At 37.7% G+C, this 26,954-nt stretch overlaps 1 protein-coding gene across 4 annotated transcripts in view; it reads right to left on the bottom strand.

Moving 5' to 3' along the window:
- The window catches only part of GPD2 (glycerol-3-phosphate dehydrogenase 2), a 142,801-nt gene that overhangs the window by 47,850 nt on the left and 67,997 nt on the right, over positions 1 to 26,954 (bottom strand). For all 4 annotated transcript variants that reach the window (XM_040475123.1, XM_040475125.1, XM_040475122.1 and 1 more), the window contains exons 4-6: positions 23,255 to 23,379; positions 21,872 to 21,969; positions 20,628 to 20,791 (exon numbers count right to left, since the gene is read on the bottom strand). In XM_040475123.1, the coding sequence (XP_040331057.1) occupies positions 20,628 to 20,791; positions 21,872 to 21,969; positions 23,255 to 23,379 (387 nt within the window). The remainder of the gene's footprint in view (positions 1 to 20,627; positions 20,792 to 21,871; positions 21,970 to 23,254; positions 23,380 to 26,954) is intronic.

The raw sequence follows: 26,954 nt of genomic DNA, 5'->3' as shown, positions 1-26,954 counted from the left end.
TTGTTATCAAATCAGTCTGACCAGACCCCAATGTACTGATTGAAGAGAATGCGTACTGTCACATTAACATGAAAAGCAGGCTAATTCTAGGCGCCCGGGGAGAACCCGGGGGCTGGAGACTCAGAATACCTGCGTTCAGGACCCACGTGCCACAGACTGACTTGATTCTGGGCCTGGTCCTTTTGCCCCACAGAATCTGTTTTTTCATCTGCAAAATAAGGTTAACACCAAGCTCTGTGCCGACCTTCTAGAGTAACTGCAATGATCCAATTAATCCATAAGCGGAAGCATTTGTCAACCGGGAAGCCTTCTAAGAATGAAGCTATTACTGTTAAAAAACATTCCCTTCTACTAAATTTACCTTCCCTTCCCTTTTGTTTGAGATAGTCTTTTATTTGTTATCCAAATCATAAATATTCCTCAGTTTTCAGAATATCTCTTAGTAACCCATATTCAGTGTTTACTGAGAAACTTTATTTGGGGCTTGAAACTCTAAAAGAGGAAGACAAGTAAGAATTGAACTCTTTTTAACTATAAAAACAAAACCTCAGACTCATTTGACAAATATATCTAACAGGCATTGTTTCAAACTGTAGTAAGAATATCCAACAGCTTCTACTTGAACTTGATATTTACTAAGCAAAATTCTGATCTTAGTTTGGTTATTCAAGTAAGTTTGCCCTACTGGATTTTTTTTTTTTTTCCAACAGTAATTATGACTCATCTGATCTACAAGGGGTATTTGGTTTCCCATAAGAATCAATAAATGAAGACCAGGGACTTAATTCTATCCACCCCAACTATCACCACCACCAATTTACCTGCATCCAGGACAATTGGTACTTGGTATGTTGGAAGGTGCTAACCTATTTGTTGTCTAAAATAATCCATTTATAATTCAATAGCCTGTGAGTTTGGCTAGTAATCATCAACTTAGCAGAGCCTGACCACCCTGAGAGAAATGAAAATAATAGATACTCTCAACCTTCACAATCATGATCATATGCTGAGGCAGAAGACTGAGGTGTAAAGGCTGTGAGAATGAGCTTGACATAGCCCTCGCTTTGCTGCCACTTAACTACCTCCTAACAGCTAGTAGAATAGATAGATGAAAAGACAAAGTTTATGCACAATGCAGTTATCAATGAAATGATGTCAATATTGCAAACACAATCATCAAATACTATGCCAGATGCTCTAGCCATATTTTTAAAGCCAACAGATTTGTTCTTCTGTAAAGTTAAACACGGAGGAGAAAAAATAAACTAGCCATAGTAAGAAAAAAGATATTCTGCTTTGAGAAAATAGCTTGAGTTGTAAATTGCCAATGACTCAGTATGACTACCCATACTTTTAAAAAGGCTAGAAAAATAACTTAGACTGGGGCGCCTGGGTGGCTCAGTCGGTTGAGCGTCCGACTTCGGCCCAGGTCATGATCTCGCGGTCCGTAGGTTCGAGCCCCGCATCGGGCTCTGTGCTGACAGCTCGGAGCCCAGAGCCTGCTTCAGATTCTGTGTCTCCCTCTCTCTCTGACCCTCCCTGTTCATGCTCTTTCTCTCTCTGTCTTAAAAAATAAATAAACATTAAACAAAAAAAAAATTAAAAAAAAAAGAAAAATAACTTAGATAATTGCATTCTATTATCTCATTTGAAAATGCACATTTCAGGGGCGCCTGGATGGCTCAGTGGGTTAAGCGTCCAACTTCAGCTCAGGTCACGATCTCACAGTTCGTGAGTTTAAGCCCGGCATCGGGCTCTGTGCTGACAGCTCAGAGCCTGGAGCCTGCTTCAGATTCTGTGTCTCCCTCTCTCTCTGTCCCTCCTCCTCTCACACTTGGTCTCTCTCTCTCTCTCTCTTTCTTTAGAATAAATAAGCATTAAAAAAGTTAAAAAAAAAAAAAAGAAAATGCACATTTCCGAGTTTAAAAAAAATCCCTTTACACACACACACACACATGCACACACACACACACACACACACACACACATTTTATTTCATTATTCTGTCCTTCAATGATACTTCAACTTCTAGGTGGCCAAACTACATCTCAAATAAAACTTGAACATGGATATACTGGAGGATACTGAAAATTGTCTTTGATTAGGCTGGCTGTAATAACGGCTTTTTTATTTTTTTTAAATAAAAGTTTAAAAAAAAAAGAAGAATGCCCTTATAAGTTAACTATACTTTAAAATGTTCTAAGTTGGGGATGGTGCACTTTTTATGTAAAGGCTATATGATCTCTATTGATGTACTCAACTCTGTTGTGGACATTACCCAAACAAATGAACATGCTAAAATGTAAATTTTATACAATTTTGTGCCACATAATTTAACCATTATAAATGTAAAAATCATTCTCAGCCCACAAAATAAGAGGCAGGCAGGGATTTGACCTCTGCTCTAGAGGGAAAAAATATGAGAGAGAGAGAGAGAGAGAGAGAGAGAGAGAGAGAGATGAAGAGAGAGAGAGAGAGAGAGAGAGAGAGAGAGAGAGAGAGAGAGAAGGTGAAAGGAAAAAAAAAATAGGTTAAGATTACCCATGAGTTGACAATTGTTCTAGGTGGAGACAGTACGTTTAAGTCCAAAATTCTCTTCTCCTTTTGTATACCTTTGCACATTTTGAGAATAAAAAGTTAAAAATTTGTAACTCAATACAATGAGTATCCTTTCACAATGTATACATATATCAAATCATCACACTGTACACTTTAAATACCTTATAATTTTCTTACTTATACCTCAATAAAGCTGGAAAAAATGTAAATTTTTAAAAGAGGAAGAGAAAGAAAGGATAGAAGGAAGGGAGTGAGGGAAGTTGGTTTATTTTTGCTGCCAGCACCACCATTATGCTGAGCTAGTCTCCCAATAACAAATGTATGGTTCATTTGGTTCAGGTGGAGTTTCCTTTACCCTGTCATGTGTTGTCCACATTTTCACACCAAGTTGTTCAGAAAGTCCCCTTCAAGGGGGAAAAAAAGGACTACAGAGCTAATCAATGCCTCCCTGTACTTGAGAAGACATTTCTAATATCCTAGGGAGTTTTATTCAAATCTGCACTCAATAAATACGTAAGAAAATTAAAAAATGAATGATTCAAAAATAGGTTACAGGCTCACTTTTGACAAACTATTACATAATTTAATATTAAAAATAGTACCATTAAAACAGTTGTTTCACCATAAAAGACCTCAACGAATGTCAAAAAATCTTCTCCTTGTCTCTGAAATGCTACAGAATGGTAAGATACAGCAAGGTTCAAATGGAAAAAAACAAACAAACAAAAAACCCCAATGAAACCAACCAACAGAAACTACCCACACCCTCACACTTCTAGTCATCTCATATAATATAAAAATAGTAATGATAAATTTAGATATCATACAATGGCACGTCACATTGAAAAAATATATTTTTAGCTTTACTTACAACTTTTAAATACAAGGCTGGGATATATCAAGACTATTACTAATGTTTTCCCTTTTATTTTATAATGAAAAAAATAGTCAAATACCATACTTCAGTGAGTTGGGTTTCTTGCCCATATTCCCAGCAATTCTCAAAGTCTTCCTGGAAATGCTCGTCAGTGGCTATTGTCAAAGATAGATCCTGGCTCAGACTTAAGCAGCCCCTGAGTCAATCCTGAGTCAGTCTTGATCATACTTGGCAATATAGGAGTCTCATCCCTCCAGCATTAGAATTTGCCTACAAACTGTTACCTACCTTCAGGGAACCCTTAGACAAGGAATCCCTGGTGCTTACCAGGCTATAGTGTCCCCTGCCAGACACAGCAAGCATAAGAAGTCTGCACAATATCTGCTTTGCACCCCTAGGTTCCTACCTGTACTAGAACTCTGCTCTCATCTCAAACTTACGTGGCCAGAGCTCTGACGTTCTGCCTAGCTCTTCCCTCAAGAACTGGCCTCTGTCTCTCCATTTCAGGAGGATGCCTAGTGTCTGCCATAGACCACCCACCCCCCCCCCCCCCCAACAAACACACAAACACACACATGCTGTGCTTTCTCCTAAAGAATCCCCAAGATGCTGTTATGCACTTGACTCCACAGGTCATCACTTCACTGAGAACACTGCTTCCCTGCTCAGTCCGCCTCCTCCACTGACAAGGACTGAGATGAGGAGTACTAAGACAGCAGACAGTCACTCCCTTTTGGAAGACTGCTCATAGTCAGGCCAGATCGTTCCTGGTTCACTTCTCCTACCAGCTTGCCTTGGGAAAGCCCTGCCCTTCAAAGTCATTAAAGGCAGTCCATACTGCAAGGACAAGAAACGTTTCAGCAGACATGGCCAAGGTGTAGCTGCCACATACAGAGCTAGCTATAAAAGCAGGTTCTGTGAATCTCTTACCACTTACAGCAAAGAAGAAAAAGAGTCACTCATCTACCTTTATCAATATCCTAGTTCAAGATACATATTCCAAGTTGATTTTATTTGATGAGTTTTTAATTCATCTGTTTGCAAAAATTTATACATCAAAAATGCTGGATTCTAATTAAACACTTAAGCCTAAGAATCAAAGACCCAAACGGACTCTAACAGTCTGTTCACCTGAAGGAGAGGGCAAAATTATAATATATTACTCCACTAAAATATAACTTGAAATACAGCATATTAGTCTTCCACTTAACACACGTCTCGAACTTCTGAGGAATGCTGCACAAAGACGCTTTTGTAAAACCACTCCACAGCACTTTGATGTGACCGTATGTTCATTAAAAGGAAGTATTACTACTTACATACATAAGGTACATAATGAATTCAGTATGTTTCTAGAGTTGGCTAATGCCATTAAAGCACATGCCAAAAGCGCAGACTATAAATCAAAATGAGATTTGTCAAATAAGATCTTAATATGACTCAGGTTCGAAATAAATAAGTAAACCACTAACATTTTGATATGGGATTAGTGAAGAGAGCCAAGCCCAAACTGACACCAGGTTGCAATTGACATCCCTGTGTTCTATCTATAGCTTTGGCTATTCCTCTCTCTCTTCCACCTGGATAAGTACAAAATTAGCATGCACCAGGCATTCTTCACTCCCCTGGGGGTTTGTATCTCTATCGCCATTTTAAAGACTGATATTCTTTCCAAAATGTTGACATAAACCAGTTGGGCAGTTACAGATTTTTTTTTTTTTTTTTTTTTACAGCCCACATTACTGAAGTTTTGAAAGACCTGGATTATTCTTAAAACAGAATTTGGAAAACATTTGACATTAGTTTACTATTTCACTTTCAAATTGAGGAAGACTTAACAAAAGACCAAAAAGGGCAGACCTATAAGTAAAAAAGCCAAGCCATAAAAACAGCTATCAAAAATAAATAAATAAATAAATAAATAAATAAATAAATAAATAAGAAAATCTAGTCAGTGAATACTGCAGTTATCCAGGAAGTGTGAGCAAAAAGATGAATATTGTTCAATGTATTATACTTTCTCTTTCCTGTGTCTCTACCCTCTCTCAGCCTGGGTTCCTTTCCTTCACATCAGCATAAAATCTTACCCAAGACTTTCCCATAAATCACTCCGATACATCCCTAGATCCTGAGTTCCCTGCATCAAATGTTGCTTTCATTCACTGCATGCCCACTGCCTGCCGAAGTCAAAATAAACTCCTTAGCATGGCATACCCAGTCCTCCATGATCCAGGCCCTTTTTGTGCCTCCACACCTCTACTCACCCTACAGAAGCTCACGCTCTATTCAACTGCTTCCTGCATTCCACATTCCTTCATGCCTTTGGCCACAATGTTCCCTTATACAGCCTCCCCAACGACTTTACCTGGCTATACTACTCATTCTTAAAGTTCAGCAAATTATTACTTAAGGAAGCTTTTCTAGATCCCCCCCACAAACACACCCACCTTAGGTATATGCCTCTCACAGAACTTCTCACGCAGTACTAGAAATCACCATTGGCTCGTCTGTATCCTCTAACAGTCAAAGAGCTTTTTGAGGAAACGAAGCATTTCCTGTAATTCTTGTATCTCTAGTACCTATCATATTACCTATAGATATGGTGCTAATATATGATATGCTGAATAGATAGATAAATAAATAAATAAAATTGCTAGTCATATAAAGAATGCAGTGAAGAATACTATCCTGTCTAGAAAGATACGAGTCTTAATAACGAATCACATTATTTCAACTTGCCATGCAAGGTATTGCTTCCCTTACAGTCATTGAAAACATCCCAAGACCAAAATGTTAAGGCCAAACTTAAGGAAGAAGAGAGTACAGAAGTAAAGAAAAGAAAACCTTGGAAAGTACTGACACTGATTTTTGGAGTCTACACAGACATGGCAGTAATATGATGCAAGCCTAGATCTACAGTAGCGCATTTCAACTCAGAAGTAACATGTTAACATTCAGTCAGCCTCTTCCCAAGAATCATCAGGAAGTTCAGCAGTATTCACATGGAAACCATTTTTTCACATCCTGGGGCTTGTCACTAACTTCTCGAGAGCAGAGTTATCCACACCAGGTAAAGATCTAGACCTGAAGCCCTCCTGACAGAATCAGATTCTGTAACGGATTAAAAGGCTGAGTGGTGAGATGTAGGCTGGGCAAGAAGGCCAGCAATCTGGGAGCCGGAGACTCAAATTCAACTGCAGCTCTCACGCCATTCTCCAACATTCCCTCACAAGATATCATAGCTCAGGAGCTGATGGAGGAAAATCTGACTGCTCAGCTCTTATTTCCCTTTAGTAGATTAACCAACCATACCTACAGAGACCGCCGCAATCAATCCAAGTGCTCCTTGGTGTTGCGATAGTACGGAATTTTCTAGAGGACTCCTGGTTCGATCTGGACACAAAGAAAACTGAAAGCAATCACAAACCCATGGAGCGGTCACAAACCTACTGACCAGGAAGGAAGCACTCCTTGCTCAGTGGCTGAAGGATGCAAACAGAGACCTCCCTTCTTGTGGAGACAGGAGCGATCTGAAGGTCTGGGGACAACTTCAGGTCCCACATGCTATTAGAGCCCTGCCATCACACACGGACGCCTCCCTTCCCAAGTGCTAGAGCCGTCCCTTAGTGTGAGTCCGGAAAACCTTGATGGCAACTTATTTTAATGTGTGACTCTGTCCAATTAGATACAAAACACATTTCTATATCAAATGCAGGTGGTAGAGGTGAAAATTAGGGAAGATTTTATTCCTGCAAGCTCTCTACCACTCAATAGCCTTCTAAGTTCCTATCACTTGGATGGTTATGCTTGGAATTTCTGTGACTTGGTTTCCTCTGGTTTCTGGGCAGCACTGCTCTCTAATATCTGTAGCCAGCAGAATAATTTCAATAAAAGAGCTGATAGGATCTGGGTTTTCCTCTGTTTCTAAAATCTCCAGTTCAGTATCTGTGAAAAATAGTTAAAATGCCAAAATTCAAAGTGAATTAAGAGGGGGAAATAGTCTGGGGTGCCTAGGTGGCTCAGTCAGTTAAGTGTCCAACTTCGGCTCAGGTCATGACCTCACTCTTCATGGGTTCGAGTCCCGCGTCGGGCTCTGTAATGACAGCTCAGAGCCTGGAGCCTGCTTCAGATTCTGTGTCTCCCTCTCTCTCTGCCCCTCCCTCTCTTGCACTCTCTCTCTCAAAAATAAAACATGAAAATTTTTTTGTTTTTTTTGTTTTTGTTTTTTTAAAGAGAGGGAAATAGTCTGAAACTTGTAGCTCGAAAAGTACAAATAATGAGGGAAAAGTACCCACTCAAAATCTGCTGCTTGGGGAGCACTAGAGGAGAGGTGGGGGGGGTCAAACATAGACCCACCCAGCACACAGAGAGCCCCCAATAGCACCTGGAAACAGCCACAGGCTTGCTGAACAAAAGACACTTAATAACACAAAGGGGAGGAATGTAGATAAGTGTTTTCTAAATTAAAATTTGGGGGGTGAATCAATTCTATTCACATTTGGGGAGGGGTGAGGAGAAGGACCAAGGTTACATTAAGCAACAAATGTAGCAAATTAAAAGAATCAAAGCCTACTGAGTGAGGTATTTAATATCATTTAGGTATTTATGTGTTTTAAATATCATTCTAAAGTATATATTTCAGTATGTTTATTGATAATTTTTACACGGAGCTTCTTTTAAATAGGGTGTTTTGCTACTGAAAACAAACCAGACATGACTCAGTGGAGAAATGTTTTTCTCTCTTTATTCATGCTTAAGGATCATGAAGACACTAGTCTTACCAAAAGATGTGATTGAAAAAAGAAACATGCAAGTTGAAGATAGAGGGTAAACATAAAAATATACATTAATCTTGCTTTATGTATTTCTAATAACTAGCATGTACTATTACTTACTTTTTAACATACTGTTTGCAGAGGCTGCTGTTGAAAGAGAATTTGGGTTTATTTTATTCCTTTAAGGGGGTAGAAATAATGAATTTCTCCTGAGTTATTCAGATTACTTTTTCAACAATAATGTATTTGCACCTCCTCTTTTACCAAAACAGATTTGAGGTAGCTCACAGGGTTTTGTATACAGAATATTATCAAGAGAACTTTCTGAAGCCTCTTCTCAGGTATCTTTCAAACTTTGTCCTTTCTGAAGGAAAGTAACCCTGCATGAATCACCAAGTGTGTTCATTATTGTATTTCTCAGGTTAAAATGTAGAAGGATTTAAAACTCCTGAAAAATATGATGAAGTTTCTGGTTTACTGAGAGGCTTTGTGATTACCTATCCCAAGTGAATTGAGAGTTATATATTAATCATCTCTGACATAAAGTACAAAAAACAAAATACATAAAGTACAAGTTATTTGATTTTGTTCTTAATCTGCTAGTTGTTCACCTGCTTATTGTGTTCTTTCATCATTTTCTTCCCAAAGCCTTATTCTTCTGAATGGATAGCAAATTGCATATTGGTACTACTTTTCCAATGAATGCAAGGTTACCTCTTTGGTTTTGGACAGTAAAGGAGCAGTAGTTACAGAAGCTGCATGGGAAGTCAGTTTTGTGTGTGTGTGTGTGTGTGTGTGTGTGTGTGTGTGTGTGTGTTTAATGTGCAGAGCTAAGTATAAAAAGAAAAGTAGGTGTTGTGTGGTTCATGTTTTCTGTGGGCGGATATAATGATCTAAGGGGTGTTTTACTAATATAGAGTGTGATATGAGTAAGTATTAATAGTAATAATGAAACCCATTTGAAATTCACATTCTAATATAGTGTTCTATTTGGTTCCAGAGAATATAATCTACTAAGGTGTTAGTTTTATTTATAAAAACTATGTACCATTGACTTTTTTTTTTTTTTCAGTTTTTCTATATTGTGTCACCAGGGCTTGGCTATAGAATTGGCAGTTGAAACTAAACTGTGGGACTTTTTTATTGCAGAGACGTTTTTATTACTGCTATTTCTTGTAAGCTGGACATAAGTTTGGCTTTCCACTACACTAAGAAAGCTGTGTGTGTTGGGTGCAGAACAGCTCCAAAATGGACTTGACTGCTGTTTCTTTCTCTTTCTTTTTCTAAACATTTATGTTGGCAAAGACTTTGGATCCCCTTGAAAGAATGCTACAAAACACGGTAAGTGGGTAGATCAGTGGGAATCTAGGGGCTCTGCCAACAGCCATGTGAGACATTACACTGTCATGCAATCAAATGGCAGGAAAATCAGTTCCTGAAGACCAATCATTACAGCCTTTTATTTCCTATTTATTTCCCTAAGTGCCAATGATGATTATTTCTTCCCCCTACCTTCTTTCCAGATGTGATCTATTGGATTGTATTTCTGAAGAATTATTCGAGACAACTGCACTGGACAGTTACTGTAAGCTTCAATATATAGCACACTGAACTATACATTTCTTGGCATATGTTTTGCTAATGTCTCTAAAGCAAAAGTAGAAAACCCTCCTAACTTTTACATCTTAACTGTAAGCTACAAGTAATTAGTTCCGTGCCCAAGCATTTTAAAGTGTCCCATCAATATAAAGAATATAACAGTAAAATTTTACTGAGAAATATATAATTTCATGTTTAGGATCAAACAGTCCCATCTACTTAAAAGACTATAATTAACATGAACATTTAGCCTGACCAAGCAGATTGGCATTCAACACAAGCAGATGATACGAACTAGGTTTTAGCAAATTTAAACAAATAGAGCATATTTTACATAATGATAATGATAGCATTTGAGACAGCCTAATTTTAAGCTCTCCATGCAGATAAAACTAATGGATGTGCCATTGTTTTGTGGTGTCCAAAGAAAGGAAATAAGATTTCACTTTTCTTTCACAAAAGAAAAACAACTTGAAAATATGGCTTACTGATGGCTAAGGCCACACTGACGGATGTATTTTGTTCTAAGAGCTAACATGGGTATAAAATTTAATTCCATGAAATGTGGGTCCGAGAAGAATTTTAAATTCATCTTTTCAAAACTTTATGCTTCCTGGGGTCTAGGGCAGAAAAGCTTCAGGATGAGTCTGAAATATCTTGTCATAGCAGATGGCAGAGAAGTCATCATAGGCCACTGACAGCATGTTAAAACAGCTTAGGAGCCAACTTGAGAAGGTGCCCATAGGCCAGAGATAGGGAATCTGGGCATCACTAATCAATTGACACACATTAAACATAGACGTTTTATACAAAATGTGCCTCAAGGTAGGCAAAGAGGTAAGGCAGGGAAATTATAAGTAATCCAAATAATAATAAATGAAGTTGGAAAGGCAGCTGGAAAAGTACCCTGAACCTCTAATAAGATACTGGTACTGACCTAGGCAATGATGATAATGACTGAATTAAACAACAACAACAACAACAACAACAACAACAACAACAAAAGAAGCAGCAGGAAGACGTGTCATGGAAATTCACACCGCTGCTTAAAAAGTATTTTTGACAAAACAATTTGATCCAGCTTCTTTGTAGCTAGTCATCAAAGATGGCTCTCCTCTCCCCAATAAATTATGCTGCTATTACTTTTGTAATATTCTACCCCTTAAATCTGGGCTGTCCCTGTGATTCACTTTAATAGCAGAGTGTGGTGGAAGCGACACTGTGTGATTTCCAAGGCTAGGTCTGAAGAGTCTTGCATTTATGCGTTGGTCCCTTGGTATGCTCATTGCGGTAAGCCAGTCACCACGGAAGAAGTGTCACTACCCCATGAGAAAGTCCAAGCTAGCCACATGGAAAAGCCACGGTGAGAGAGAGATGCTGGGCCAGCCAGCTCTCAGCTGACCAGTCTTCTCAGCCCAGGAGCCAGACGTGTAAGTAAGAAAGCTCTTAGTGCTCCTGCCTCAACGACCATCTCATTGCAACTATATGAGGGATCCCAAGTGGGAAACACCCAGCTGAGTTCCCCATCCTCACAACTGTGAGAGGGTCCATTAACATTTTAAGCCACTAAGTTTGGGTGTTGTTTCTTATGCAGCAACAGATGATTGGAACAAGCCTAACTGCTACCTGTACAGAAAATACAGAAGTACCATTAAATGAAGGAGAAAACAAAGGAATGGAGGGGAAACCTATTAGTTATAAGAGGACTTTCTTTATTGGCGTACGTGAACCTTAACTAGGATTTTGTTTGTTTTATGGGTTGATTTTTAAATCAGGAGCCGATTAAAGTTATAAGACTATAGGGAACATGTGAACATGAACGGATATCAGATATTAAGAAATTATTTTTAAAACATTTTAGATGTGGTTGTATTTTTTTTTAAGTCTTTAACAACAGATTTAAGAGGTGCACGCTTGGGGTTATGAAACAAGTCATGGAGATGAAATGCTGTACTTACAGCAACATAGTCAATAATGTTATAATTATGTTGCATGTGACAGATGGTGACTACAGTTACCAGTGGTGAGCACTGAATAACGTACAGAATTGTTGAATCAATATGTTGTACACCTGAAACTAATACAACACTGTATATCAATTATACTTCAATATTTTTTTTTTTTACAAAAGGATACGGACTAAAATATTCATGGATGAAAAATATTTGTTCTCTGGAGGGCAGGGGAGAGTATATAAGAGTACAGATGAAGTTTAGCCATGAGTTTGTAAAGGTCCAAACTGGAAGTCCATTTTATCATGCTTATTACTTCTACATTATGTTAGAACTTTCTCTTAATAAAACTGTGTATGCTTTGTTGAACTACTGGGCTGTATTTTTTGTTAAAGTGTGTGACATACTTAACACCTAATGGTAGCTAAAAAAGCCATAATGTTATCAATCTACATTTTGGACAGTTCTTTTTCTTTTCTTTTCTGTTTCTTACAAACAAATAAAACAAACCTTCACATCCTCACATATTTAAAATACTGATCCAGATATTTATCAATGATTCTCTTTCCCCCACAAAATAGGAACCATAATATCCCATTCTAGCATACATAACTGAGCTGGGTCAACCAAGATCATTTATGAGAAAAAAAAAATGTTCTGAAAACCATACTCTGCTACACAAATGTAAAACACTGTTGGCCGTAGAAACCATGTGTTGGGCACAATATTTGGCATATATGCAGTGAACTCTCTCAAAACCTGAAATCTCAGAACTCTTTTGTCTTTAATGCATTTGGCCCTAATGCCAGATATAATGTCTGGAAAATAGTAGAAAAACTATATATAAATTATAAGTTATATAACTTATATAACATATATATATTATATATATTACATATATAATATATATATATATATTTTGGAAGAACGAGTAAACAGGGAGGAAGAGGGCATGGGGATTTTTGATACATTAGCTTTTGCCATTGATCCTACATCTTTTCTAAAAAAAAAAGCCAACTAAGATACAATTGAAATGAATGTAACGTTGTGTGTCAACAATACTTCCATGTAGAAGACAAAGGGTCAGTTGGGCAACAGAGTGTGGGGCAGATAGCTTACCATGAACCCACCAGAACTATCTGCTCAAACAAGTTATATGCATACATAGCCTATTATTATAAATTTTAGCACTGTTTTCAAGCTTGTATATACAAAGTAGAAAAGGGATGATTACTGTCTCAGTATGCTACACCTGATTAAATCTACTTTTGTGTGCTTTTGATTTTCTTAAAAACTAATTATAAGGGTACGAAAGCTTGGTATTTAATACATGCTGGTCAAGTGAGCAATAAACAATTGCAAACTTTCCTAGGGGCTATTTTGCTCTGTCTCATCATCAGGAAGCTAAAGCATATGTTAGATGTTAGCCTGGGTGGACACAAATGTGTCCTATTTATTCAAGGTTTCCTTTGAAGCCACAATTTATAACTTTTGTTTCTTAGGGGTACATGTCAAACTTCATTTAGCATTGGTTGGTATCCAGATACACTGAATAGCAAAAAGGCAGAATTCAGGGGCAAAATAATATGCCTGCTATATGAGCAATGATGCCAGTTTCGTTTATCTAACTCACAGATAACAAGAGGAGAAGTACAATGGAAAAGATGGCAACAGAAAATCAGGATAAAAATTATTTAACCTGTAAGCGTAAACTACATATGCACAGGAAGAAATATGAAATATGTTTTAGATCAATGTCTAAGAGGTGGATAATTGTAGAGTAAGTTCTTTTAAAATGTTGTGCTTTTTAACCCTTAAATTTCAAAGGTTATATACTCACCTGGTACATATCTATTTGCATAAAATTTTCCTTTCTCCTAAGAATGTTTTGCAAATTTTTTTTCTGGAAGAATCTGCAAATATATATATATATATAAAGAGATACTGGTACAACTGATGCTTCACTTTATGACATGAAAAGTAGAAATTTGGTGAATTTTATGGATATTATAGACTATGGATATTGTAGAATATCCATAAAATCGACCCAAATAAAGCAATATTTAAATAATGTTTTATACTTATGAAGTTATGTTATATTTATTAATTCATTTAGATCCCAAAACACACTGTGAATGAGGTATTATAAGCCTAAATTCATAGATTTGTAAGGTGGGACTCAAAGCTCAATAAAATTTGTAAACCTAAGTCATGTACTTACATATTGCTGAGTGTTTCAACTACACTATGACACTTTGGAAAGCAGTTTTCAAGTATGACTGTGATTCTTATATTTGTGGGACGAGTTATCATGCCCTTTCGACATTAGTTTTCTAAGACTCATCCACGTTGTTCAGTTTAGCTGAGTTCATTCACTTCCAATGCTGTTTTACTCCATTATGTGAATACACAGGTTGTTTATTCATTGGTCTCTTGATGGATATTTGAATTATTTCCCTTTTGAAATTGTACCCTGTGCTTCAGTGAACTTTTCTGTACATATCTCCCTGTGGACATGTGTCAGAGTTTCTCTGGGGCACACATTTAGTAACAGAATTACTGAATCACAAGGTGTGTGTATGCTTAACTTTATTAGAAGTGTTTGTTTTCCAAAGTGTTTATATCAACTTACAAAATACATCATCTTATACTAAAAGTAAAACTAACCAATAGATTATTTTCAAATACATTTGCATAAGACAAAAAAAGATGACAGAGGATAATTAAAAAAAAAAAGACTTCCAATAATAAAATTCATAATAGCAGTAATTTCTAGGAAAGAGCCAAGAGGATGAAATGGGGTGTATTCACAATTTGAAGTCACAAATAGCCTCAATGTATTGATAATATTCTTGGTTTTAAGGTCACTTGTGGATTCCCGGGTGTGTGTGTGTGTGTGTGTGTGTGTGTGTGTGTGTGTGTATACATCTCTCTCTCTCTCTCTCTCTCTCTATATATATATATATATATATTACACATCTATAAGGGTGTGAAAGCTTAGTATATATAGATGTGTATATACATATAGATGTGTACATATACATATATAGAGAGATGTATATATATGTATACATGTGTATACATATATATACATATATACGTATACATATACACATACGTATATGTGTTAACTATATTCTTTTATATGCATCAATATTTACATAATATTTACATAATTTTATACCTCAGTGTGTACAATAATAAGGATCTTAAAAAGAGGTTAGGAGCCTTGAGAATTATTGGCAAACACAAGTACTTTACATTTTAAAATAAATTTATTATATTTTTTTAAAGATGGAAATAAAAATAAAAGCAAGAAACAAGTTTTAATGTATCATGCCAAATTTTGATAATGTTGAGGTTCCCAAGAGAATACTCCCTTTTTGTCAATAGTTTTTAGAACCCTCAATCAAAGTTCACAGAAATTGGACCTTGAGAAATGAAGGAATGGATTTGGTGATGTTTCCTCTTCTGGGGGAATTTTTCCTCTAGCTGATACATCTATCTTGAAAACATTCAAATTAGTCAGTTATCAAAGACTTAAAATGATGACAAATTACTAACCCAGTGGTTCAAAGAAGGAAAATTAAGTCCAGTATTCCCCAAAGTAAAGTAAACATCAGTATATAGCCCCAGTAAGTAATTTATTGATAAGTAAAATACCTGCAATATTGTACTTATATATAGAAGTACTTGAACTTACATATTACAGACATTTGGACCATATGTAAAAACAGACATTTATAAGGCATTTGATAGCAAAATATCCAAGCAGACGTTCTAATATGTTCTTCTACACCCAGGAGATGGTCTTGTGCGCCCCAGAAGTCTCACACCATCAACTTTAGAGGTCATCGGAGCAACCCTACAAGGATTATATTAAGGAGCACATAGCCCAAACTCACAGAACAGGACTATATTTTGTTTGTAAATCCCATTATTTGGTTATTTATTCAACCTATTTCTATTACTCTGAAGAAATTAATGTGTCTGTCAGATTAAAGTTGGTAACACCCAATCGGTTCAACAGCTGTATTTGCAAATAGGGTAAATGAGAATTAAAGGCACCATCTTTAGGTTTGACTTATGTTCCAGGGACTCAAAGGAAAAACAAAAACAAAAGCATAAGACCAAAAAAGAAGAAACAAATCACCTTTGTGTTATTGGGTAATTGATTTTTTTTTTTTTAAGGTTTCCAAGTAGATAAAATCAACACCTTAAAAGACTTGCCTTTAACCCAGGATTTCTTTTATTTAAGCATACAACTGAGGGTGCCTGCCTAGAGGAGTAATAGTTTGTTCCTAACAAAAGAGTCTGGATTCCACAATATGCCTTTTGCCAGAGGCATCGTTCCCCAAAGCGCACAGCTAACTGCATCTCCTGCTGTACCTGTAACAATTTAATTGTAGAAGTCAGCCTAGTCAAGCATCTCCAGCTCATGACTGGGAGACATGAAATTCATTGTCATTATTGTCCCTGTCATTTTGGATCATTATATCCTGCTGCAGAATTTTCCTCACTTCAGTGCATTTTTACCTCCAGGAGCCAGGGATTATAGCTGAGGTTGGGGTGGGGGCAGGACCGTGAACTACATTTACCTCAGGGGAGCCAGAGATTAAATTGGCTTTGCTCTCTCACGAGCTGAATTCATCTATTTGTATGCTGTTGAGTTTTAGGCTGGAATAAAAATGAATATTCTAGTGAAACCTGGGCTTTAATTCCCCCTTTGAAACATGGATATAACCGACTTTTATTTACATTAGGAAAGCTAATGTAATTTCCTGTAGGTTGCGATTTTCATATGTGCATAAGGAATACTTAAGGGCATCATTGGGTATGAAATAACAGACATCTCTCTCTGTCAGTGCCTTGATGCTCACAAGGAAGAATTTAAAGCCATAATTTTGTTCTCCAGTCTCATCTTATAGAAGCTTAATGGCTGTATTTAATGGTTTTAAATATTTAATGATTTTTTAATTATATCTCATGTTCTGTGCACTGGATTGGATAACTGGAGTCCAACTAGAATGGCAGCAAAGAACATACTCTGGAAACAGATAGACTGAAGTAAAGTTGACAGAGGAAGGCAAAATAAGTTCCTGAAGAAACCGGCACCCCCTCCTGCGCTGATTCCTATTTCATGGCATGCCAAGTTGCTCAAGAGTGTCATGCCTTAAATACATCTGGCTGACTTAGGAGAGTTGAAGCAGCCTCCATACTACCTGGTACCCCCTTACTAGAGGTAACGACCATGGCCGGCATCAGCCGATGGCTCTCTGGTAGCAGAAGGCAAGAAACAGGTAAGCACCACCAGGATTACGTCTCAGTCATAAAACCAGTGAGTTGACTGTGTGTTTTCTCTAACAGAATAGATGAAAAAAATATAACCTGATCTGTCCCTTCCAATCCCAACTTTCATTTCATATAAATTTCACTGAGAAATTTGACATTTACTTTGCACTGAAAAAGATGGTACTTATTCCTCCATATGGGTGAGTTTGTTTTTCAGCACTTAACAACAAAATATGGCAATGGATCATACCTATGCCAAGCACATAATAACCGCTATAATTACTACATTTGAAAGTATGTGGAATTTATTTTATTACCCGTATTGACTTTTGTGGAGGAATACATTTTGCCTTACTCAAATGCAATGGCCATCACTATTTATTTAGGATGAACTATTCCTACGAATAATTAAGAAAAACTATGTTGATCTTTGTACATTTTGTATGTCAGAGGGAACACCTCAAGGCCCTAACATCCAGCCTTGTAGGAACTTTAAAGACTTTCTCAGCCACTGGTCTAAGGTAATGGCAATGTTTACTGGTTTGACTATGTTTTTGTACTGTTATATTTTACTTTTCATTGGTGCTGAAATAACTGTATAATGAATTACTAATAAGAGTGTTTAGTTAGCCTAACTTCTTGTAGCACTGAGAAGTTCAATTTAATTACTTTTGCCACTTTTTCATAATCAAGATTCTCCCAAGTTGGGAGTTATAAAAATTATTATTTCTGCTCACTTTAAAGTGGTTAATTTTACGTTATGTGAATTGCACTGCAATAAATTATTTTTCAGTAAAAAAGAAAAAAAAAAGTTATTTCCAGCAGCCCAAATTCATTTTGACGTTATTTGGGTAACTTATTACATTCTCATAATGGTCAGTTAATAAAGAAGATTTTTTCTTTTCTTGTTAAGAAAGTTTTACCTTATAAATTACAATGTATAGACCTCATTTGCAATAGTAAATGTTCCGGTACCTTTTCCTCTCTGAAATACTCTGGTGACAGGATGATAATGTTCCTTTTTGGTCAAGGGGTAGGGCATTCCTTCCTTTCTCTGAGCACACACTTACTACATGTAATGCCCTTACTTATATGCTCCTTTCTACCTTACTTCCTCATTGATATTTAATTTGCTCATCACACCATTAGGTAAAACAGGAGTTGCTCTGTCAGTGAATACAGTTGTGAAACCATAAAACTATACTTTGTTGCACATTCTTGTTTTGCCTCACCTCAAATACAGGACATAGCTGGACCTGTATTATTTCAGAACAAGGATATAAATATAAATATAAATATAAATAATCTCAAATGACTAGAATATAATTATTTTATCCCTTCAAGATTTAAGATTTTTATAGTCAACTTTCAAATACCAATTTGAAATTATTTTACATAATAATTTTTATATTTTTCAATAATTCTTGCTGAACTCATAATTTTGCAACCTATAAACAAGGTATGAAATCCAATTTTATTATATTTTATTTTATTTTATTTTATTTTATTTTATTTGTTTATTTATTTATTTTGAGAGAGTGACAGAAAGTGCAAGGGAGGGAAAGAGAGAATCCCAAGAAGGCTTCTCAACACAGGGGCTCTATCTCACAAACCTTGAGAGGATGACCTGAGTAGAAATCAAGAGCCAGGCACTTAGCTGACTGAGCCACCCAGGCGCCCTAAAACCCAATTTTAGATTAAAGAAATTCTTCTCTTGCTTCTAATTAGATGATGTTTCTTCTGCACATGTGACATAAATTTCCCTTGGTTCCTCTATGTAGAATCAATAAGAATCTGTAAAAATCACAACAATATCAAACCAACGAAAAACAGGATGCCACAAATTCAGATGTGACATCCACTTACAGTCCTCTCAAGGAGATTCAGATATGCACAGGCTAAAAAATAAAACTAGTTAGTATTTGATACATCACATGGTAAAGAAAATGACCAAGTATTTGAGAGGGTTTAGCCAGGAGGGATGGGTAATAAGAGGCAAAGGGCACAAACACTTCCTTGTCAGGATGGAAAGGATGTCATTTGCAGAATGCCTTCTTACTCCTCCTGGACCCAAAACCTCTTTAATATAATCACCCACTAAACTACAATGGATTAGCATTAAGGGTCTGATGCAGAGAAAGCAAATTCACAGTTAAGGTTGTCCTTTAACATGTAGGCTCAACAAGGGCACCAAAAAGTAGTTACGTGCCACCCCCCCCCCCCGTGGTGCTTAGATGCTGGAAGGCACTGTAAATTGTGAATTCTCTAGCTTTTAATGTTTGTCTAAGACCCTTAACATTTTTCCAATATTGTTGCTCCTAGGACATTTTCTTGAGTTTGCCCCTGTTGCCCCCTCTGCACATATACATTCTGCATTCATACATGAAGCATGAGAGACAGCTAAATTGATTCAGAAATCTAACACTGAGAAGAAGAAAAAAGGTGGGGGTAGGCTTGAGGATATCCTATAATATAAAGTGTAAATATCAAAGTCCCCTGAAAACATACAAACAAAAAGAACAGAAAACAACAACAACGAACATTTCTTCATGCTAAGAGTTTAGATATGTAAGATGAAATACGAAGGTCACATAATGGGGTTAAAAAAAAAAAAAAAAAAAACAACCCACTGAGCTATAGAGCCCAAGCTGTCTTTTGTGACACAAAATTTCCAAGACTTTTTGAACGTGTACAATTATCTGTGTCCAGCTATTTATTTTATAAATAGACATCCATCCCTGGACTATTCTGCGATTCCATACACCCTTTAAAACCATAGTACAATTTCACAAATGGCTTTTCCTGTTTTGTTTTGTGTTGCATTGTGGTCCATCTGGAGACATATTAAGTGGTTAAGTCCTTCAAATAAAAGTGTATAAAATTATATTGTTCACATATACCCATACCCACCCACACACACAAAGAATGAACAAGGAACACATGGCAAATGGATATTAGATAATGTTTCTGTTAGAAAACATTTAACAACAAAAAAATAAGCAATAAAAACTGAGGCTTTGGTTTAACAGATGCAATGTTCATCTACCTCATCACATAAATTATACGTTCAAGAATTGTGTCCTGTGCAAAATACAAACATGTCAATTTCAGCCCAGAGGGCATTTTTCTCTAGGTTTATAACCCCTTGAAAATAGAGGTTTCATCTAGAAAACCTAACAGATATTCAGCTGCTTTCAACATTATAATATATTCATAAGGCAAGTATTCACTGGCAAACGTGGAACAAATTAAATGGCATGAGGGTGCGGCCCAAATTCATAATGATGGAAAATGAACCAAACCAACCATGAGACAAAGTAGAAATCAAAGAAGAAAAAGAATGCTCAAAAACTGAAAAATGTTAAAATCAAAACACCACGAGTAGTGTTTCAGCTAATATTAGACAAAGTGGTGTGTGTGTGTGTTTGTGTGTGTGTGTGCCCACACGCATATGTGTTTGTATGTTGTAGAAGACCAGCATTAAAGTTAATAATGTGAAACTATCTCATTAAGAACATACTGTAAGGGTCATGAGTAAGAGAGAAGTGCCTTGTAAAAAGAAAAATCACATACCGTCATAATAGACGATTGCTCCTACCAGTTTGTCCTTCTGGAGCATTGGGAAATGTTCAAGGGCTCTCGATTTGCTGAGGACATAACTGCTTTTCAGGCAATTGCTTCCTGCAACCAGATCATATAGCTTGATTCCTACCCAGTAATAAGGTAGCTGCCACCACCTATGGCATAAATAGGGGGAAAGGTTTCTTGAGACACAGGGTAGAACATTCTAGAATGTCACTGTAAGTTACAATATACTTTGCATTTAAGAAAAGCAAAGTATATCTAGAGGTGTATTTGCTGCAAAGGAAACAGGAGGAACTACAAAACTGTTTTTGACACCAACCAAGCTGAATTATATAAGAAAATGAATCAGTGAGACTCTAAATGAATCATCCCTAAGGCAGTGCTTCTTGACCTGGCTTCAGATGAGAATTCTCTAGGGAGAATTCTCATGAACATAAACATACATACAGATACCTGGGCCTCATAAACATAACATAAACATAAACATACATACAGATACCGGGGCCTCACGGGTGTAGAGACGAGAGTTGGGGGTCTGGGTGACTCTAATGTGCAACCAGGGGAGAGAATCACTGGCTTGAGATGTCCTAAGCAATCTATGACAAAATATGGATGAAAATGATAAAATCTGTTTCTAGGCACCCCAACCCTCATGTGGCTAGCAGTTACATAATCCACTGTCTCACATTACCTATATTCGAATTTAAGGTGACTTAATGGACCAGCTCTAACAAAGTCAGGAAAATTGGGTTTTATAGCTTACCATCCGACACCTCTGAACCAAACTTCGGTTTTGGCTAACTTGGAAATTTAAAATGAGCCAAAATGGTTTAGGCTTGGAGTTGGTACATATTAGGTTCAGATTTTGCAGCAAGGTACTTTTAAGCTGTGCATTTTAGTGTGCAAATGACCCTCTTCTGTTCCCTGGTACAAATGCAGTCGCTCGTCTTTAGACTCTCAGTAAACTGGGGGAAGAAATACTAATTATAAATATAGAGGACAACCACCTTGGCCTTCAAGATCTAGCCCTTAGAGTTGGGTCAGAAAAGGGCAATTTAGGAAAAGCCACACTTTTAAACACAACAAAGGCAAATGTTTGAAAAGGATTAAAGATTAGGACCAATTAAAAGTACATTAAGAAATACACACTGAGGAACTATTTCCATTAAAACTGTGTTCTTCTATTGACCTCAATTAAGCAAATAGTATATAGGTGATATCAAAAGGCTTACTTGTAAACAGGAAGCATTATAGGCAACGGAGCTGATAAATGGGGAGCAATTTCTAGTAGGTTGGCACGCTCGTGAAGGGCTTCTTTTACCATCCTATACTGAAAAGCAAAACAGAGAAAATTAGTTTGGCAGTAACAGATCATAATATTTTCAAATGGCAAATAGACACCCTGCCAACTGATTGATACACAGAAACCTCTCTACCTCTGAGTGAGGATCGCTCCCTCCTAATCAAAGTTCTAATAATACATCATGCTGTCAACCTGAAAGATTTTTTAGAAACCTTAACTGTATTTGCATAGGAGAAAAACATGCTGTCAGAGTTCCCAGGTGTAAGATATTTTCCCGACTTGAGTTACAAGATTATTGTAACAATTTATCTTGCATTCTCTGTATTGTCCGCTTTCTCAGTCCTCTATAATATTTCCCCATGTAAGAAATAACAGATTGTTCAAATTCATGCTAAATATTCCCTTCCTGCCTCCACTAACACAGCAGAGATAATACTTAGGAGTTGCACAGTATTTCACAGATTACAGAAAAGCGTTTGTCTTTACTCCTTTCGTCCTCGTTATGTGTCTCTAAAGAGCTAGCATTATTATTACTATAACACTAACTTAAAAATGAGAAAACTGAGGCTCATAGAAATGGAATAAGTAATCTGGAACACATCACAAGTCAACTGATTCTAAGTCTTATGCTCTTTTCTTTGCATCCATCATGATGCCGAAGAGACACGTAAGAAAAGAGGACACATTCAAAACTGACAATGTCAAGTTAACACTGCTCTGTTTTTCATGTACCAGAAGCAGATAGGGAGTTCAGCTGATTTTTTTTTTTTTTTTTTTACCCCTCTGGGAAATGTCATCTTCCACACTGCCTTGGCAGTTTTCAAATGGTGGCAGACTGGACACAATAAAGTGTGACATAAGAAAAGCATGACTCAGAACATCTTCTCCTTAGGAATATGTCAGAGACAATACGAGCGTGTGATTGCAATTACAGTTAAGAGGATCAGTTGAACACTCCTGTATTACAACACTGCCCAGAAAGTAGCAATTTGGTAGCCATTGGCAAAACAAACAAATGAAAGCACAAAGAAACAATCGCAATTGTTAAGAGGCAACATATCCAAAAGTGATTTTGTAAATCTGCTATTTTGACATGCCTGTGTAGAAAAAGCCCCTGATCACCCATAAACATGATGCTACAGGAAAGAAATGACACACCCCTCCTGAAAGATACTCCAGCAGAATACACACTAAATAGGTATTTCCAACAGGAAGAAATGTTAAAAGCCATAAAAAAAAAAAACCCTGATTTAATTGGGTAGAAAAAAGCATAGTCGCAATTTTTTGTTTAACAACCAGCATACACAATTACCTGCTCAATATCCAACTTCATGATAGCCTTCTGAAGATATCTCACACCACCATGGATCAATTTAGTGCTTCTGCTGCTGGTCCCTGATGAGAAATCATCTCTTTCTACAAGGGCTGTTTTTAGTCCTGTGTAACCAGAAAACCAAATTAACTTCTTAAATTACACAATTTGTATGTAATTCATTAAAGGCACTTCTCCAGGGTAGAGACAATCACAAGAAAAATTACTCTGAACATGGATAAATTTGTATTCAAAGTGCAGTACACTGTCTATATTATAATGAAGAGATTTTAGCCTCGTCCTGGGGGAAAAGTCAAACCAGAACTAGAAGCATATTAAACTGTGAAGGAATCACAACTAGAAAATATGACGATACAATTTCATGGCAGTAACATACTCTGGGGCACTGAGAGGGTCAGAGGAGAGCTGGGCACCCATCCTGACCCACGTGCAGTTAAGGCAGTGCTGTTTGGAAGCCTTGAGGAACTCACCTTCATGCCTCACTCCAAGCCTTTCACATGTTCCAGCCCGTCATCTCCACTCTACCCTAACACATCATGCATAAGTCTAGACCAGACCTCTTATGTGTTGGCTACTATTTCTGGAATGCTGTTCGAGTGGGTATAAAATGGGAAAAGAGACCGAAGGTATCAAAAGAGAAAAGGAGGGAAGAGAATAACCTCTGGCCTTGAGGGATTTATGGTCTAAGACATGCAAGCACAGTATTATGGAATTACAAAGAAAAATACAAATACACCCAGGACAAATATACCCAGTGCAGAGTATCCACAAGGAAAGAAAAGACAATATTCTTGGTAAAGGTGAGGCTGAGCAAAGATAGGTTGGGTTGTAGAAGTCATGTCTCTGCTCCTTTCTTTGAGGGTTGTGATAAATATCTGAGGGATGAAACTAGCTTTTGTTTGTTTTCTTTTCTTTTCTTACAGAGACTCCCCTGCTTCTTCCAGATTGGGTAAGACCAACAGTACTACAGGTGCCACATACAGGTAGAGATGAAACCCCCACACTTCAAAAGGCCCAAGGTATACATCAGCACCAAGCCATGAGGAGTTGTCCTGGCCTGGCATACTCTTAGGAGTTGAGAGAATGTCATAGAATTCAATTACAATGAGAATATGTAATGGAGCAGTGTGGGCTCACGAAGCTCAGATAAGAGAATCTGTGCATGTATTCAATTCAGAGCCATTTATTACATTTAATACCAAAGGGTCGTTTTTATAACTTTTAACAGTTTAAATATCTTACCCAAATGTCATCATAAAATCAGGGCAATTCCCTTGACTCAAAAGGACAAAATATTTGGAAACCACAGAGGGAAAGTAGAGAACTTTGATTCAAGGGCAAAACCGCTAATGCTCTAACTAACTAGCAAAATAACACAGAAATTAATAGAGATTACAGACTTCATCTTTGTGAAGCATTATGCCAGACAAAGATCTGTCAACTTCTCAACCATGGAAACTCTATCCAATATGCTTAGTAAATTCAGTACTGGATGTATTAAAAAACCACAACAACAGGAAAATCTATCAAGTTAGTACGTGCATTTTAAAAGAATACTGAGATCCTAAGTGCCAGGTGAAGTGTTGGCATTAGAAATAATTGGGTGTGGGGGGCACGTGGCTGGCTCAGTAGGTTAAGCATCTGACTCTTGATTTAGGCTCAGGTCACGATCTCATGGTTCGTGAGTTTGAGCCCCACATCGGGCTCTGTGCTGACAGCGTGGAGCCTGCTTGGGATTCTGTCTCCCTCTCTCTGCCGCTCCCCTGCTCCTTCTCTCTCTCTCTCTCTCTCTCTCTCTCTCTCTCTCTCTCTCTCAAAATAAATAAACATTTTTAAAAAATGAAATGAATTAGGCATGGACCAAGCTGTCAAGCAGCTCCCAGTCCAGAGAGAGGTAAGTAAAGTGTAGCAGTTTTACAGGTGCTAGATTTGAAAATACAGAGGACTCTTATCTTACTCTGGGTTAGAAGTTAAAATCGGGCCATAAACCTAAAACTGCATAGTCAAGATTACATTTGTAATCTCTTAAGAACGCTCTCCCTTGGTGAGATTTTTCACCTTTCCTTAGTAAGTCCAACGGAGAGATCTTCTTCTAGCACTAAAATAGACCGTTTTTTCCTTCAACTGAAGATTAGATGAGGGAGTTCACTTTTTTTTTATTTTTTAACGTTTATTTATTTTTGAGACAGAGACAGAGCATGAACGGGGGAGGGTCAGAGACAGAGAGGGAGACACAGAATCCGAAGCAGGCTCCAGGCTCTGAGCTGTCAGCACAGAGCCCAACGAGGGGCTTGAACTAACGAACCGCGAGATCATGACCTGAGCCGAAATCGGACGCTCAACGGACTGAGCCACCCAGGCGCCCCAAGGGAGTTCACTTTTAAATGGCATTTAAGAGCCAGATTCTTTACACTATCGCTCCCACTTAACCTTGGAATCCCAGTCATGACACCAAGATGCCCACACCGTGGCACACAGGGACATAATACAGAGGGAACCTTCCCATCAGCCATGCTTCCCACCTGGGCGTGCCCAAAGGTATCCTGTAGACTGTGGGAGAGGACATCACAGACAGTCCACAATAATCCCCACTTCCTAGCATGGAATGCCCTGGAGTGTGGGCTGGACCCGGTGCCTTGCTTCTAGCGAAGAAAAATGCAGCAATAATGGCATACCACTTCTGTGATTAGGTTACAAAAGACTGTGATTTCTGTTCTCTCTCTTGCCCACGCTCTCTCTTCCCCTCTCTGGCTAACTAGGATGAAACAAGCCGTCATGTTTTGAGACCACAGACGAAAGGAGCCCCCCGCCGGCAACAGGTCACAAGAAATGGAGGCCTCAGTCCAACAGCCAGGGAGGAACTGAATCATGCCAACAACTACATGAGTTGCTAGGAAGGACGGCAACCTGTTTGAGACACAGAGCCAGAGAACTCAGGTGAAGGCACACCCCCAGATCCCTGACCCACTGAAATTGTGTGATAGCAAATATTGCTTTAAGTCACTAAATTTTGGGGTAGTTCATTGATGGCACGATTCCCTGTGTGTATAATAACTGTAGGCTCAGTGTAAGTTTTTAATTGTCCCTGGGACTGGGGTCTTCAGGAAAAGCCGAGTTTACGGTACATGGGTAGAGGAGAGGGAATTATCACCGGCGAGAAATGGCCTAAGCCAGAGAAAGGCAAGCGCTTGAGATGACCCGCTAAGTTTGAGGCTGCTTGTCACTCAGGGGCTGTGGACAACGGGAAGGAGATCCAGCGGGAGGAACAGTAAAAGGCAGGAATAGTAAAAGGGCCTTTCGTCTACCCTGGAGATTTGGACTCTGTCCTCTGGGCCACTCTTTCTCACAAGCAAAGTATTATCTGAGTCTCCTCAAAAGGAAAATGCCTCTGAGAACATGGCTTCAAGTCACATATTGGTTTGAGAAGCAAATGCTTTGTTAGAAGGTACGAGATTTGGCATCAATGCCACAGAACAATGAACCGGATAGCTGTACTCAGTCACAAATTATGCATTTTGAGGAAAAGCATGCTGGTTGATTCTTTTTTTCTTATCATAAAAAAAGAATAATAGTTAATTTTTTTTTTCCAAAAATTCTCAGATAGTCTTTTGAGAAATACTATTGTGCTATCTATCAGGGGAACCATCAAAGTGTTTGAAGCTAAGCTATCAGATTAATG

Source organism: Herpailurus yagouaroundi, unplaced genomic scaffold, assembly GCF_014898765.1.
Source record: "Herpailurus yagouaroundi ecotype Mexico unplaced genomic scaffold, PumYag 140, whole genome shotgun sequence".
NCBI lineage: Eukaryota > Metazoa > Chordata > Mammalia > Carnivora > Felidae > Herpailurus > Herpailurus yagouaroundi.
The sequence above is the reverse complement of the archived record's forward strand: the minus strand, read 5'-3'. Positions and strand labels throughout refer to the sequence as shown.